Here is a 16,751-nt window from a genome sequence, read left to right as displayed (position 1 = left end):
GCCCCGGAGATCAGCTCCATCTGTCCGAGTGTCTGATCCGGGATCAGTAAAGCATTCTGAGGAGGCTGTCACCTCCAGCTCCATCTGTCCGAGTGTCTGATCTGGGATCAGTAAACCATTCCGAGGAGACCGTCACCTCCAGCCCCAGAGATCAGCTCCATCTGTCCGAGTGTCTGATCCGGGATCAGTAAACCATTCCGAGGAGACTGTCACCTCCAGCCCCAGAGATCAGCTCCATCTGTCCGAGTGTCTGATCCGGGATCAGTAAACTATTCCGAGGAGACTGTCACCTCCAGGCCGGGAGATCGGCTCCCTCTGTCCGAGTGTCTGATCCGGGATCAGTAAACCATTCCGAGGAGACTGTCACCTCCAGCTCCATCTGTCCGAGTGTCTGATCCGGGATCAGTAAACCATTCCGAGGAGACTGTCACCTCCAGCTCCATCTGTCCGAGTGTCTGATCCGGGATCAGTAAACCATTCCGAGGAGACTGTCACCTCCGCCCCGCAGATCGGCTTCACCTGTCCGAGTGTCTGATCCGGGATCAGTAAACAATTCCAAGGAGACTGTCACCTCCAGCCCCGGAGATCAGCTTCATCTGTCCGAGTGTCTGATCCGGGATCAGTAAACTATTCCGAGGAGACTGTCACCTCCAGCCACAGAGATCAGCTCCATCTGTCCGAGTGTCTGATCCGGGACCAGTAAACCATTCCGAGGAGACTGTCACCTCCAGCCCCGGAGATCAGCATCTCCCTGATCCGGGACCAGTAAACCATTCTCACGTTGTGGGTCACATGTATTTCCTGCCGATTTAGCTGGTGTACCAAATCTAAACTGTCGCTTTTTCATAAATTGCCTTAAAATTACCAATGGCTTGGATCCCCTTTTTGGGTAAACTCTTGACTCCTGGACTAAAATCTTGCAGGTTCCAGCATTCATCACAACATTAAATGAAAATCGCTTATTGACACAAGTAGGCTTCAATGAAGTTACTGTGAAAAGCCCCTAGTCGCCACATTCTGGCGCCTCTTCGGGGAGGCTGGTACGGGAATTAATCTTGTTGACTCTAAACACAGTTGTAAAGGAGCCTTTTGTCTGTATCTCGGAGCTCTGAACCATGGAAGAGAGTGACTGGGGCATGTTTCTTACACACCTCAGGGTTAACCCACACATTCAGTTCTGGATCTGATTGACAGCAGCGAAAACAGCGGAATCCAATCCCTGGAGACACTCATGAAGTCGCTGGTGTCTCAGCATAAGTTGTCAGTCAGTGAATCCATTCCCGCACTCGGGGCAGGTGAACGATCTCTCTCCAGTGTGAATTTGTGGTGTATCATCAGCTCATTGCTGCTTCGAAAGCTCTGCTCACATGCAAAACATTTAAAAGGTTTTATATCAGAGTGAATTTGTTGGTGTTTCAGCAGGTTGTATGACTGAGTGAATCCCTTCCCACACACAGAGCAGGTGAATGGTCTCTCCCCAGTGTGAATTCGCTGATGCATCACTAGGCCATTGCTGCTTCGAAAGCTCTGCTCACAGTCAAAACATTTAAAAGGTTTTATATCAGAGTGAATTTGTTGGTGTTTCAGTAGGTGATAAGACTGAATGAATCCCTTCCCACACACAGAGCAGGTAAACGGTCTCTCCCCAGTGTGAATTCGCTGATGTACAGCAAGTTCAGATGATCGCCTGAAGCCAGTCCCGCAGTGAGAGCATCTGAATGGTCTCTCGTCAGTGTGAACACGTTGATGACAGGTCACTTCCCCGGAAGTTTTAAAGCACTTCCTACAGTCTGGACATTTAAAAGGTCTTTTGTCGGTGTGAACTCGCTGATGTTTCTGCAGGTTAGATGTAGCAGTGAATCCCTTTCCACACAAGGAGCAGGTGAATGGCTTCTCCTCACTGTGAATGAGTTGGTGTCTCAACAGATACTTTTTACTTTTAAATTTCTTCTCACAGTCAGAACATTTGAAAGGTGTCTGATCAGTGTGAACATACTGGTGTGTCAGCAGGCTGGATGTCTGAGTGAATCCCTTCCCACAGGTGGAGCAGGTGAATGGCCTCTCCCCAGTGTGACTGCGTCGATGCATTTCCAGTTCAGAAGGGTAGCTGAATCCCTTCCAACAGGCCCCACATTTCCACGGTTTCTCCATGGTGCCGGTGTCCTTGTGTCTCTCCAGGTTGAATGCCAAGTTGAACTCTCGTCCACACAAGAACACATGGACGGTTTCTCCCCACTGTGAATGGTGTGATGGTTTTTCTGTCTATGTATTTGGTTAAAACTCTTTCCAGTCAATTCACTGGAACACTCACTGTCTGTGTGGGTCTCTGTGCTTTTCCAATCACACTGATGTTTGAAATCTTTTCCAACAAACTGAACAGACAAACATTACTCCTTCCACATTCAAAGACTGTGATATTCAGGTTCTAAAGAATTGAGTGACTCTGTCAGATCTTGATGTTTGGTTTGAGTTTTCTGTCAGCCAATCTTCCGCTTCTAATATCCTGTAAAAGGAGTTTACAAAAGTCATCACTGTCAGTCCAGGATAGAAATTCTGAACAGACAATTCTAATTCCTCTGGAACATTTTTCCCTCTCTTGTTCCCCCAAAGCTGTAAATCCCCGTCCCACACACTCTCCCTCCTCCCTGGGCTGAAATCCAAACCCATCTCACCATCTGCACCATTTATTTCCTCCACTCCCAGTTTTCTTCCCCCCTCTCCTCTGCCTGGGTTCAGTTCTCCAGCTCCTGTCTGCAGTCTGACAATAAAATCAATGGGTCTTATTGGGGGATTGGGGCCTCCACTCACCCGCCTGAGTCCAGCTTCAACCTGCACTGCGCATGCTCCAGCTAACAATGGCTGGGGAGTGATTGACGGCGGGTCACGACCAATAAGAAGAAGGTAATCCGGGTCTGGATTTACCCAGCAGCTGGCCGCCATCGTGGGAAAGGAAGTAGGGTCTTTTGTTCTTGGAACGGATCGCTGGGGCGGCCATTTTAGGATGGGAAGAAGGAGTGGGCGGGACTTCCTCCCCTGTGACAGTCCCGGGGCAACCGGCGACCACCACCACCTTGAGAATGGAAGTCGGGTTTTTTGTTCCTGGCGTGGAGCGCTGGGACAGCCATCTTGGTTAGGGAAGAGGGAGTGGGCGGGGCTTCCTCCCCGATGACAGACCCCGGGGCAACCGCCTCCATCTTGGGAATGGAAGTCGAGTCTTTTGTTCTTGGAGCAGAGCGCTAAGGCGGCCATCTTAGTACGGGAAGAGGCAGTGGGCGGGTTTCCGCTCCGGTGACATCACCCGGCGGCCGCCGCCATTTTGTGGCGGCGATTCTCTATCCGGGTCTTTAGTGAAGGACAATGAGCTGGAGCTGAGGTTGAAAAGTGTTCAGAGGAAAGTCTGAAATCAGATTTACAGCCAGATATCTGTAAGAACCACAAAGTTCACATTCAGTATGTTTGGCAAATGAACCCACAATGCTGCAAACACTCAGTTCTGAAGAAGAATCAGATTGCATTGGAAATATTAACTCTCTTTCTCTCTCTTCACAGAAGCTGCGAAACGTGCTGAGGATTTCCACAACTTTCTGTTTTCACTTCACATTTCCAGCTTCTGCAGTGTTTTACTCAAATTATTATGTTTTTGAAATACTGTTACATAACCAGTTAAGAGTAAAGCAATTGTCACCATTTAAATGTCCAAATCAGTGATATTTATTTGTTTAACTGAGACTGGGCTGTTCAGGAGCAAAGTCAGAAATCACTTCACAGAAAATATAGTGAAATCTGGAATTCTGTTCAGATTCTGTCAATAGAAACTATAAAAACTGAGATTCATAGAAGTTTGTGAGATGAGAGTATTAATGGTTATAGAATTAAGGGAGATGGATGAATTTAACAGATCAGACATTTGCAAACTGAGCTTAATGTCTGAGGTTGAACTGATTCTGGTTTTGTTTTGAAGGTGGTGTCGGTTTCCTGTCCTGTCGATTATCTCCACACCCGCTGGTAATTTGCCGGAGGTGAGATCATAATTTTTATTTGTGTCATGAGTAGGCTTACTTTAACACTGCAGTGATTAACTATGATTAACACAAATTGATATCACTTGATTTTTATTCAGAATTTAATTTCTCACAACAACGTTGGAATTAATGAACACCATAATAACAATAACAACCTTTATTGTCACAAGTAGGCTTATATTAACACTGCAATGAAGTTACTGTGAAAATCCCCTAGTTGCCACACTCCGGCGCCTGTTTGGTAAATTGGGGGAAAATTCAGAATGTCCAGTTCAACTTACAATTCACCTCACGTCTTTTGGGACTTGTGGGAGAACGTGCAGACTCTGCACAGTGACCTAAGTGGGAATCGAACCCAGGTCCCTGGTGCTGTGAAGCAACAGTGCTAACAACTGTGTTACCGTGATGGGGAAAAGGGTTCATGCAGTGACACAGCCCTGTCTGATCCCAGTCTTCGCTGAGATAGTGTCTGGGGTGTGTCCATTGATGAGAATCATGGCTTGTGTGTCATCATTGTGCAGGCGGAGGATAGAACATAGAAAAATACGGCACAGAACAGGCCCTTCGGCCCACGATGTTGTGCCGAACCTTTGTCCTAGATTAATCATAGATTATCATTGAATTTACAGTGCAGAAGGAGGCCATTCGGCCCATTGAGTCTGCATCGGCTCTTGGAAAGAGCACCCTACCCATAGTCAACACCTCCACCCAACACTAAGGGCAATTTAGCTTGGCCAATCCACCTAACCTGCACATCTTTGGACTGTGGGAGGAAACCGGAGCACCCGGAGGAAACCCACGCAGACACGGGGAGAATGTGCAGACTCCACACAGACAGTAACCCAAGCCGGAATCGAACCTGGGACCCTGGAGCTGTGAAGCAATTATGCTATCCACAATGCTACCGTGTTGCCCTTAAGAACAAATAAATCTACACTATATAATTTTACCGTAATCCATGTACCTATCCAATAGCTACTTGAAGGTCCCTAATGTTTCCGACTCGACTACTTCCACAGGCAGTGCATTCCATGCCCCCGCTACTCTCTGGGTAAAGAACCTACCTCTGACATCTCCCCTATATCTTCCACCATTCACCTAAATTTATGTCCCCTTGTAATGGTTTTTTCCACCCGGGGAAAAAGTCTCTGACTGTACTCTATCTATTCCCCTGATCATCTTATAAACCTCTATCAAGTCGCCACTCATCCTTCTCCGTTCTAATGAGAAAAGGCCTAGCACCCTCAACCTTTCCTCGTAAGACCTACTCTCCATTCCAGGCAACATCCTGGTAAATCTCCTTTGCACCTTTTCCAAAGCTTCCACATCCTTCCTAAAATGAGGCGACCAGAACTGGATGGTGGCCAATTTCTGAGGACAGCCAAATTTGAAGAACATACTGAATAAAACATCACTTTGACGGTGTAAAGTGTGTTTGTGAGGTCAGAAAAGACCAAGAACTGCGATTGGTGCTGTTCCTTGTGTTTTCCTTGGGTTTGTCAAGTAGTGTAGATCATGTCTTAGGTTTTCTCCCTTCATGAGGCACCAAACTGTGACTCTGGAAGGAGCTCTTTGGCCACGAAGAGGAGATCATTGAGGAGGATCCTGGCAGTGATCTCTGTGGCAGACAGCAGGGAGTCGCCTGTGTAATTACCACAATCAGACTTGTCTCTCTTGAATATAGTCACAGTGTCTCTGAGATCCCTGGCATGCATTCATCTTCCCAGGTGAGGAATATGAGATTGTGTAGCTATGCCAGGAGTGTAACCCCGCCATGCTTCAGAATTTCAGCAGCGATTCATTCTGCTCCAGAGGCCGTGTTGTTTTTCAGCTGTTGAATGGCTTTTTCACTCCGCTCCAGATCGGGGTACCACGGGGACTGAGCCGGAGAGGATACTGTGGAATGGATTTGAGGACGTTGAAGCCAAAGACAGAGTCTCGGTCGAGGGAATCTTCAGAATGTTCCCTCCAGTGAGCACTGACTGACTCTCTGTCCTTGATGAGTTCCCCTCCACACTTTGCTCTCAGTGGGATGGGCCATTGACTGCTTAGGTCATCAATTGTATTGGCAGCGCTGGTGAAACCATGCATGCCATTATTTTCCATGAGCTCTTGGCTATCCCTCATTCTTTCTACCCTCTAAAGGCTTCAGAAACTTGGAAAACCTAGAGCAGGCACCTCAAAAGCACTGGAGCAGTACTTCCAGCAGTGCCTTCACAAGATGCTCCAAATCCAGGGGCAAGGAGGGCGGTCCAACAGAGGAGAGGGATGAGAAAACTGGGAGTGGAGGAAAGAAAGTCGGGGGCAGAGGTGAGTGTAGTGGCCATCACTAAGGAGAAAGTGCTGGGGAAGCTGAAAGGTCTGAAGGTGGATAAAACACCCAGTCCGGGTGGACTACACCCCAGGGTTCCGAAGGACATAACTGCGGTGGTTGTGGGGCCATTGGTGGTGATCCTTCAGGGATCACTGGAGTCAAGGGACTCCCGGGGTACAGGGAAGTGATGAATGTCACACCCCAGTTTAAGAAAGGCAAGAGGTAGCAGATGAGACATTTTTGGCAAGTTAGTCTGACTTTGATTGTTGATAAGATTTAGAGTCCATTGTTGAGGATGATATTCCGGAGTTCTTGGAAGTGCATTGTGAAATAGGACGGAGTCAGCACGGCTTCATCAAGGGGAGGTCATGCCTGACAAATCTGTTAGAATTCTTTGAGGAGGTAAAAAGTAAGTTAGACAATGGAGAGCCAGTGGATATGATCCATTTGGGTTTCCAGAAGGCCTTTGACAAGGTGCTGTACAACAGGCTGCAAAATAAAGATAAGAGCCCATGGTGTTAGGGGCAAGGTACTTGAATGGTTAAGAGAATTAGTTGACAGGCGGAGAGTGGGGATAAAGGGGTCTATTTCAGGATGGCAGCCTGGTGAATATTGGTGTTCCACAGGGGTCAGTGCTGGACCACAACTATTCAATACATTAACGATCTGGAAGAAGGTACAGAGGGCACTGTTGCTAAGCTTGCAGATGATAGAAAGATGTGTAGAGGAACAGGTAGTGTTGAGGAAGCGGAGAGGCTGTAGAAGGACTTGGACAGGTTAGGAGAGTGAGCAAAGAAGTGGCAGATGTAATAGAATATGGAAAGTGTGAGGTTATGCACTTTGGAAGGAAGAATCGAGGCAGACTATTTTCTAAATGGAGAACGGCTTGTTAGGTGAATTGGACATTCTGAATTCTCCCTCTGTGTACCCGAACAGGGGCCAGACTGTGGCAACGAGGAGATTTTCACAGTAACTTCATTGCAGTGTTAATGTAAGCCTACTTGTGACACTAATATAGATTATCATTATTATTATTAGCTGGAGTACTGTGTGCAGTTCTGGTCGCCACATTACAGGAAGGATGTGATTGCTGATCGAGGTGTACAAGATTATGAGGGCCATGGACAGGGTGGGTAGGCAGCAGCTGTTACCCTCAGTTGAAGGGTCAGTCACAAGGGGACACAAGTTCATGGTGAGGGGCAGGGGGTTTAGGGGGGGTTTGAGGAAAACTCTTTTCACCCAGAGGGTGGTGACAATCTGGAATGCACTGCCTGGGAGGGTGGTAGAGGCGGGTTGCCTCACATTCTTTAAAAAGTACCTGGACGAAGACTGGCACGTCATAACATTCAAGGCTATGGATCAACTGCTGGCAAATGGGGTTAGGTAGGTAGGTCAGGTGTTTTTCGTGTGTCAGTGTTGGATTGGATTTGGATTTTGTTTATTGTCACGTGTACCGAGGTACAGTGAAAAGTATTTTTCTGCGAGCAGCTCAACAGATCATTAAATACATGAAAAGAATAGGAAATAAAAGAAAATACATAATAGGGCAACACAAGGTACACAATGTAACTACGTAAACACCGGCATCGGGTGAAGCATACAGGGGTGTAGTGTTAATCAGGTCAGTCCATAAGAGGGTCATTTAGGAGTCTGGTAACAGCGGGGAAGAAGCTGTTTTTGAGTCTGTTCATGCGTGTTCTCAGACTTTTGTATCTCCTGCCCGATGGAAGAAGTTGGAAGAGTGAGTAAGCCGGGTGGCAGGGGTCTTTGATTATGCTGCCCACTTTCCCCAGGCAGCGGGAGGTGTAGATGGGGTCAATGGATGGGAGGCAGGTTTGTGTGATGGGCTGGGCTGTGTTCACGACTCTCTGAAGTTTCTTACGGTCTTGGGCCGAAAAGTTGTCATACCAGGCTGTGATGATAGGATCTGTAAAAGTTGATATGAGTTAATGTGGACATGCCGAATTTCCTTAGTTTCCTGAGGAAGTATAGGCGCTGTTGTGCTTTCTTGGTGGCAGCGTCGACGTGGGTGGACCAGGAAAGATTTCTGGAGATGTGTACCCCTAGGAATTTGAAACTGCTAACCATCTCCAACTCGGCCCCATTGATGCTGACAGGGGTGTGTACAGTTCTTTGCTTCCTGAAGTCAATGACCTGCTCTTTAGTTTTGCTGGCATTGAGGGATAGATAGTTATCGCTGCACCACTCCACTAGGTTCTCTATCTCCCTCTTGTAATCTGACTCATGCAGACTTGATGGGCGAAAGGCCTCTTCACTGTTGCTGTTGATACAATGTTAGGTGGCATTGTAGGCAGCTCAGACGATGGCATAAAATTGCAAGGAGATATTGACAGACCAGGTGAATGGGCAAGTTTGTGACAGATGGAATTCAATGTAATCAAGTGTGAGGTTATCCGTTTTGAACCCAAAAAAAATAGAACAGAGGACTTTCTAAATGGAAAGAGGTTAAGTACAGTGGATGGCGAAGGTGCACAGATCCTTAAAATGCCCCGAAGTGCAGAAATCTTCAAAAAGGAATGCTAGCATTTATATCCAGAGGATTGGAGTATGAAGTCACAGAGGTTATGCTGCAGTTATACAAAACCCTGGTAAGACCCCACTTGGAGAACTGTGAGCCATTCTGGGCACCACACCTTCGGGAGGATATTGTGGCCTTGGAGGGAGTGCAATATACGTTTACTAAAACGATACGCCACGATACCTGGACTACGGGGGTTAGGTTACGGTGAGAGATTATTGATTGATTGGTTTTGTTTATTGTCACGTGTGCCGAGGTACAGTGAAAAGCATTGTTCTGCGGACAGTCCATAAAGATCGTTCCATACATGAAATAAACCCACATGACCTACATAAATGCACAGGCAAGGAGTGAGCATACAGAGTGCATTACTACTCAGTAGAGAAGATGTGTGAAGAGACCAGTTCAGTCCATAAGAGGATCATTCAGGAGTCTGGTAACAGCGGGGAAGAAACTGTTGTTGAACCTGTTAGTGCGTGTTCTCAGACTTTTCTCTGATGGGAGAAGTTGGAAGAGTGAGTAACCCGGATGGGAGGGCTCTTTGATTATGCTGCCCACTTTCCCAAGGCAGAGGGAGGTGTAGACGGAGTCAGTGGATGGGAGGCAGGTTTGTGTGATGGACTGGGCTGTGTTCACGATTCTCTGAAGTTTCTTACTATCTTGGACCAAGCAGTTGCCATACCAGGCTGTGATGCAGCCAGATGGGATGCTTTCTGTGGTGCATCTGTAAAAGTTGGTAAGAGTCAATGTGAACATGCTGAATTTCCTTAGTTTCCTGAGAAAGTATAGCCACTGTTGTGCTTTCTTGGTCGTAGAGTCGGCATGGGTGGTCCAGGACAGATTGTTGGTGATGTGCACACCTAGGAATTTGAAGCTGTCAACCATCTCCACCTCGACACAATTGATGCAGACAGAGATGTGTATGATACTTTGCTTCCTGAAGTCAATGACCAGCTCTTTAGTTTTGCTGACATTGAGGGAGAGATTGTTGTTGTTATGCCACTCCACTTGGTTCTCTGTGTCCTCCTGTCGATATTGAAGATGTCGAGGGATATGGGGGATAGTGTGGGAAAACGGTGCTGTGGTAGATCAGCCAATGATCCCATTGAATGGTTCAGGCTCGATGGGCCGAATGGCCGACTGCAGCTCATATTTGTTGTGATCTCCTGGACAGGAATCTGTGAGCTTGGGTCTGTCAATAAGCCTGAATCAGCACCTTCAGAGAATAGGGAGGGTGAATGTTAGATACAGCAGAGTGAGAATGGAGGGAGTGTGTGGGATGGAGATTTACAGCTTTCAGGGAATAAGAGAGAGGAAAAAATGTGACACAGAAATTAGAATTGTGTGTTCAGAATTTCTGTCCTGTACTGACAGTGATGAATTTTGTAAATTGTTTTTACAGGATATTAGACGAGGAGGAATTACAGACAGAAATCTCAAATGTTACGTCTCGATCTGACAGTCACTCGATTCCCTTTAACCTGAATATCACCGGCCTTTGAATCTAGAAGGAGAAACGTTTGCCCGAACTGCCAGCTAAAGATTTCAAACATCAGTGTGACTGGAAAAGCACCAAGATCCACACAACACACACCCGAGTGAGAGTGTTCCACTCAACTGACTGTGGAAAGAGCTTTAACCAGTTACACAGCCTGAATAAACATCACAACATTCACAGTGGGCAGAGACCATACCCTGTTCTGAACTGATTGTCCAACCTGGAGAGTCACAAGGAGACCCAAAACATGGAGAAACGGAGGAAATGTGGGGACTGTGGGAAGGGATTCAGAGCCCCATCTCAGCTGGAGATTCATCGATGCAGTCACACTGGGGAGAGGCCATTCACCTGCTCTCAATGTGAGAAAGGATTTACTCGAGTATCCAAACTACAGACACATCAGCGAGTTCACACTGGGGAGAGGCCATTCACCTGCTCTCAATGTGGGAAAGGATTTGCTAAAGGATCCCAGCTGCAGACACACCAGCGAGTTCACACTGGGGAGAGGCCATTCACCTGCTCTCAATGTGGGAAAGGATTTTCTCAAGGATCCAACCTGCGGAGACACCAGCGAGTTCACACTGGGGAGAGGCCATTCACCTGCTCTCAGTGTGGAAAAGGATTTGCTCAAGGATCCCAGCTGCAGACACACCAGCGATTTCACACCGGAGAGAGGCCGTTCACCTGCTCTCAGTGTGGGAAAGGATTTACTGAAGCATCTATACTACGGAAACACCAGCGAGTTCACACTGGGGAGACGTCGTTCATCTGCTCTCTTTGTGGGGAGAGATTCAGTCAGTTATCCCGCCTGCGGAAACATCAGCGAGTTCACACTGGGGAGAAGCCATTCACCTGCTCTCAGTGTGGGAAGGGATTCACTCAAGTAACCGGCCTGCGGAGACACCAGCGAGTTCACACTGGGGAGAGACCATTCATCTGCTCTCGGTGTGGGAAAGGATTTAGTCAAGTATCAAACCTGCGGAGACACCAGCGAGTTCGCACTGGGGAGACGCCGTCCACCTCTCGATGTGAGACGGGATTGCATGTTTCATCGCATCTGCTGTGACACCAACAATTTCACAATTGATGACAGGGGTTGGATTCTGTTGTTATTGTTTCTGCTCTGCATCCAGGACTGCATTTTGTTCATTCTGACAGGTGGTCAGTGGGGATGGTCGGAGGGTTTCTTTCTGCTGGACTGACCGGTCTCACCACTTTGCCTCCAGTGGGCTGATGCTCTTTGAGCCTTGTTACTGGCTGGCTTCACATTGCACAAGGATCACAGAGTGAAAGGGTGTTTGGAAGTTTGAAGATATTTAGTTCCTATTTCTGTTTGGAACCTCCCAAAGCATGCCATGGTGCCATGGAGATGGGTTACCTTTTTTTTTGTTTAATTTACCTGGATCATGGTGCCAAGGACCCGGGTTCGATCCTGGCTCTGGGTCACTGCCTGTTGGAGTTTGTATATTCTCCCCATGTCTGAGTGGATCTCGCCCCCAAAATCCAGGGTAGATAAATTGGCCACGGTAAGTTGCCTCTCAATTGGAAAAAAAGAATTGGGTCTTCTAAATTAAAAAAACAAAATATCTTGGTGTTACTCACTTATCTGGGTGTTACTTACACAAGAAAACTATCCGGGTTTGAGGGCAAGTTGTCTGAGGTGGACTGGGAAACTGGTGGGAGACAGGGAACAGCTAATATTTTAGGAATTATTACATATTTACCAGGGGGTCGGTTAGCTCAGTTGGCTGGACGGCTGGTTCGTGATGCAGAGCGAGGCTAACCGCGCGGTTCGACTCCCGCACCGGTTGAGGTTAGCCATGAAGGCCCGGCCTTATCAGCATTACCCCTCACCTGAGGTGTGGTGACCCTCAGATTAAATCACCACCAGTCAGCTCGCTCTCTCTCTTGCTTTCTCTCTCAAAGGGGAAAGCAGCCTGTAGTCCTCTGGGTATTTTGTGACTTTTATTTCACATTTATACAACAAATATAGGTTCTATTAAGGAACAAAATTCCAAAAGGAAAAGTGATACAACCGTGGCGAACAAGAAATGTTAAATGTTCCATTAGATGGAATACAATGTGGAAAAGTGTGAGGTTATGCACTTTGGAAGGAGGAATGGAGGCATAGACTATTTTCTAAATGGGGAAATGCTTAGAAAATTAGAAGCACAAGGGGACTTGGGAGTCCTTATCCACCATTCTCTTAAGGTTAACGTGCAGGTTCAGTCGGCAGTTAGGAAGGCAAATGCAATGTTAGCATTCATGTCGAGAGGGCTAGAATACAACACCAGGGATGTCCTTCTGAGGCTGTTTATGGCTCTGGTCAGACCCCATTTGGAGTATTGTGAGCAGTTTTGGGCCCCGTATCTAAGGACTGCTGTCCTTGGAAAGGGTCCAGAGGCGGTTCACAAGAATAATCTCTGAAATTAAGCGCTTGTCGTATGAGGAACGGTTGAGGACTCTGTGTCTGTACTCGTTGGAGTTTAGAAGGATGAGAGGGGATCTTCTTGAAACTTATAGGATACTGCAAGGCCTGGATAGAGTGGATGTGTAGAGGATGTTTCCACTTGTAGGAAAAACTAGAAGCAGAGGACACAATCACAGACTAAAGGGACAATCCTTTAAAACAGAGGTGAGGAGGAATTTCCTGAACCAGAGGGTGGTGAATCTGTGAAACCCTTTGCTGCAGAAGGCTGTGGAGGCCAATTAACTGAGTTTTTAAGACCGAGATAGATAGGTTCTTGATTAATAAGGGGATCAGGGGTTATGGGAAAAAGGCAGGAGAATGGGGATGAGAAAAATATCAGCCATGATTGAATGGCGGAGCAGATTTGATGGGCCGAGTGGCCTAATTCTGCTCCTATGTCTTATGGGTACACCCCGGCGTCTGTTCGGGTGCACTGAGGGAGAATTCAGAATGTCCAATTCGCCTAACAGCATGTCTTTCAGGAAACCGGAGCACCCAGAGGAAACCCACGCAGACACGGGGAGAACGTGCAGACTCCACACAGTGTCCCAAGCCGGGAATCGAACCCGGGACCCTGGCGCTGTGAATCAACAGTGCTAACCACTGTGCTACTTTAAATTTAAAGTGCCCAATTTTTTCCCAATTAATGGGCAATTCTGCGTGGCCAATCCACCTACCCTGCACATCTTTGGGTTGTGGAGGTGAGACCCACGCAGAGAATGTGCAAACTCCACATGGACAGTGACCCGAGACTGGGATCGAACCCAGGTCCTTGGCGACTTGAGGAAACGTGCTAACCGCTGTGTCACCATGCCGCCCGTGAGGATTCTTTTGTAGCCAGTCCGGATGAAATGATCAGTCGAACACCTCGTTACTTTAACATATGTTTTATTTCTCGGCCGGGGCTAAGACCACTGTATCTCTTGAGAGTTACAATAGCAAGCCAAAGTCAATACATCTAACAGCAGTTCTTATACGTTTTTGGTTCATCTCTGAGGGCAGCTCCCTCGCATTCCATCTTGCTGAAGGCAGCCCCCCTTGCATTTCATCTGTGCTTTTAGTTTAATTATAATTATCTTCCATTAGATTGTGTTTTGTACTTAACCCTGTTGGGTTCTTTTCTCTTTCTCATTTTGTTATTGATATTTTATGAAAACCTTTAATAAAAATAATTTTTTTAAAAATAAAATTATTATTATCTTCCAGCCTAGCGCAACCATTCTCAAGGCCGTTACTGCAATTTGTCTGGTACAAAAACAAGTGACCTCAGCCTGTCTTGGCATTCCTTCACACAAAGCTTTACCTAACATTTTGTTTTTCCCGTAAAGTTTGATTCTAGCGCCAGACTACGTCATTCTATAGCTTGAGCCTGCTTGAGCCATATTCTCATTCCCCCCCTTTTATCATTTCATGATAACTTCTAATCCATAGCCAATCGTCTCAGTCTCTCCCATTCTATCTGTACTTCTATCATTTTCTTACGTTCCTCTGCACTTTCTTTCACATCCATTAACTCTTCAAGGCGCACTTCATGTTGCTGCATTAACTGTTGAGAAATTACTGCTGCACTGACACTTTTACACAAGCATTTCATCAGGAAGCTAAGCATCATTATTACAAGTATTACAACTACCAGGATTATCAATCCATGCACTAGGTAAGACCCCCATGATCCGGCAAACAACCAATCTAACCACCCATCTCTTGATATTTCATGCAGTTTCTTAACCTCTGTGCGGATATGATCCACGAGATGGGTGATGTTCTCCGAACTATCGGGGATATAGGTGCAACATTCCGAACCGATCACGGCACAAGTCCCACCTTTGTTTGCAAGGAGGTAATCGAGGGCCATTCGGTTTTGTCGGGCTACGGTTCTTATTGCCACCATTTCATTATTTATCTCAGTCAATGCTTCAGTGGTGTCATTTGCTACCTCTTCCAGGATTTTTGCTATCTTCCTTATTTCCTTTATTGCAAGAGCTACCCCGACATGAGGAAGCAGGATCCCAAAGTATCATTGCGTTTTGGTTATTTCTCTCTTTTGTCGCTTCATCATTTGGTAATGGTCGCCTAAATTGGTGAGGTGGTGTATAAAGGGGACTACATACCCCAGATAACAGGATCCCGTCCAATTCTCTGGCAGCCAGGGATATGCCTTGTGGCCACAAATAAAATACGTCCCATTGTATGAAGTGAGTTTGTCCACATCAAATCCTTGGGCCATCAGGGAGTACTTGAAGGTACCTGTCCCATTTGCGTATGGGCGTCCAGTGTACACCCATAAAACTGAGGAGACGTATATACGGGATAGACCTCGGATATGTTGGCCACCACAAATCTGCTCGCATTGACTAGCACCTACAAATATCCCTTTAACCACATTCCTTACCAAACTTATTATTCCCAGTGGTCTTCCCATGTTGGTGGTATTAATGAGGGTAAGAAACGGAGGCTGGTGGGATTTGTTATAACTTGGTTGGTACCACATCTCAAAGGTGTTCATTGGATAGCCCTCCACTTTCCAAGATCTTGGGGATATGGGGAGAAACGATAAACTAGAAGCTGCCCCGCCGTCTGGGTGTTTTACCATAGATGCAATTCTTATAGTCCTGGGGGATTGACGAGTACCATCCTGGTAAATATACCATTCTACAGTTTCTGACAGGTTAAGGGGAACAGGTCTGAGGGGGAACCCTCCCTTAGCATGGGTCGGGATATGTGTACATACCCAGCAACCAGAAACATTCATATCCTTTGCGTACACATATGACATATACAGATACGTGTTTACCTGTAATTCCCTTTTTTCCCGCAGCCTTGCCCTCCCTTGGTCAACGCATCCCAAGGGTACAGTCTTTTTTTTGTTTTTGTTTCTGCATCTATAGTCCCATTTACAGTTGACCTGATGACAGGGTAGGTTGCCCTTAGTCACTCCACTGATGAGTATGGTCCGATTGCATCGTTGTACGTAGGCTGAACATCCGTCCGCAGGGGTCGCATTCCAAGGTCCTTCTCCTGGGCCTTGACTGGTACACTGTGAGGTGTCTCCTCGACAGGTGATGAGTCCGCCTTCCCTTGGGGCCACAGGTTCTTCGCTTGGCCTCTCCTCCAGTTTCCAAAAGATACGATAATAAGGCTGTCCTTCATCCCGTGAATGATGCTGAAGTTATTACCTAGGGCTCGGAACAGAGGGTTATTCTCTATTGCATTTTCACAACCTTACAATGGTGGATGTGGATCCAGGCATTTCTGCCTTTTACTTTTACAGCAGTGGGAGTAGTGAGTAGGACCTGGTGTGGTCCTTCCCATCGGGGTTCTAATCATTTCCGAACCCAGTTCCGGAGCATAACGTACTCGCCTGGGTTAATGGTGACAGTACTGGATAAGGGGGGTATCTCCCCATGGGCTGCTCGGACCCGCGAGTGGAGGCCTTTTAAAATTTTTGTTAGAGCTATAACGTAATTGGCCATTTCCGTGGTCATGTGGTGAAAGTTGACATCTTTTGGTTTGTCCTGATCCCATGGAGTGTGAAAAGGCCTTCTGTACAATATCTCGGCAGGGCTTAATCGGGTTTTTCCTGCGGGTGTAGCGTGAATTTGAAAAAGGGCAATGAGTAATAGTTTGAGCCAGGTAGCGCCTGTCTCAGCCTGTAATTTGGCTAGTTTGGTTTTCAATGTCTGGTTGGCGCGCTCCACCATTCCTGCTGCTTGTGGCCTATATGCACAGTGCAACTGTTGTTTTATGCCCAGCTGCGCACAGAATTCTTTGTTAATCTGTCCCACAAAATGAGGTCCATTATCAGAGCTTAATCGATATGGAATCCCAAATCTAGGAACAATTTCTCACATCAAAACTTTTACTACCGTGGAAGCTTTGTTATCTACAGTGGGGTAAGCTTCTATCCA

At 46.8% G+C, this 16,751-nt stretch overlaps 1 protein-coding gene across 4 annotated transcripts; it reads left to right on the top strand.

Moving 5' to 3' along the window:
* Positions 1-3,278: 3,278 nt before the first annotated feature.
* Positions 3,279-15,353, top strand: LOC140418482 (uncharacterized). Of its 4 annotated transcripts, XM_072501959.1 has the most exons (4): positions 3,279-3,425; positions 3,962-4,019; positions 6,168-6,332; positions 10,278-15,353. In XM_072501959.1, the coding sequence occupies exon 4, from the start codon at positions 10,621-10,623 to the stop codon at positions 11,437-11,439; it is 819 nt and encodes a 272-aa protein (XP_072358060.1). In that variant the 5' UTR covers positions 3,279-3,425; positions 3,962-4,019; positions 6,168-6,332; positions 10,278-10,620; the 3' UTR covers positions 11,440-15,353. The 4 variants fall into 4 exon arrangements, with proteins under 4 accessions (XP_072358060.1, XP_072358058.1, XP_072358061.1 ...); XM_072501957.1 differs by lacking the exon at positions 6,168-6,332 and having other exon boundaries at positions 3,285-3,425; XM_072501960.1 differs by lacking the exon at positions 3,279-3,425 and having other exon boundaries at positions 3,582-4,019.
* Positions 15,354-16,751: the final 1,398 nt, after the last annotated feature.

This window comes from Scyliorhinus torazame, chromosome 5 (assembly GCF_047496885.1).
Source record: "Scyliorhinus torazame isolate Kashiwa2021f chromosome 5, sScyTor2.1, whole genome shotgun sequence".
Classification (NCBI taxonomy): domain Eukaryota; kingdom Metazoa; phylum Chordata; class Chondrichthyes; order Carcharhiniformes; family Scyliorhinidae; genus Scyliorhinus; species Scyliorhinus torazame.
The sequence above is the reverse complement of the archived record's forward strand: the minus strand, read 5'-3'. Positions and strand labels throughout refer to the sequence as shown.

What these genes read in the sequence shown, in the direction of transcription:
- LOC140418482 (XM_072501959.1), top strand. Translation starts at nt 10,621, where the DNA reads ATGGAGAAACGGAGGAAATGTGGGGACTGTGGGAAGGGATTCAGAGCC.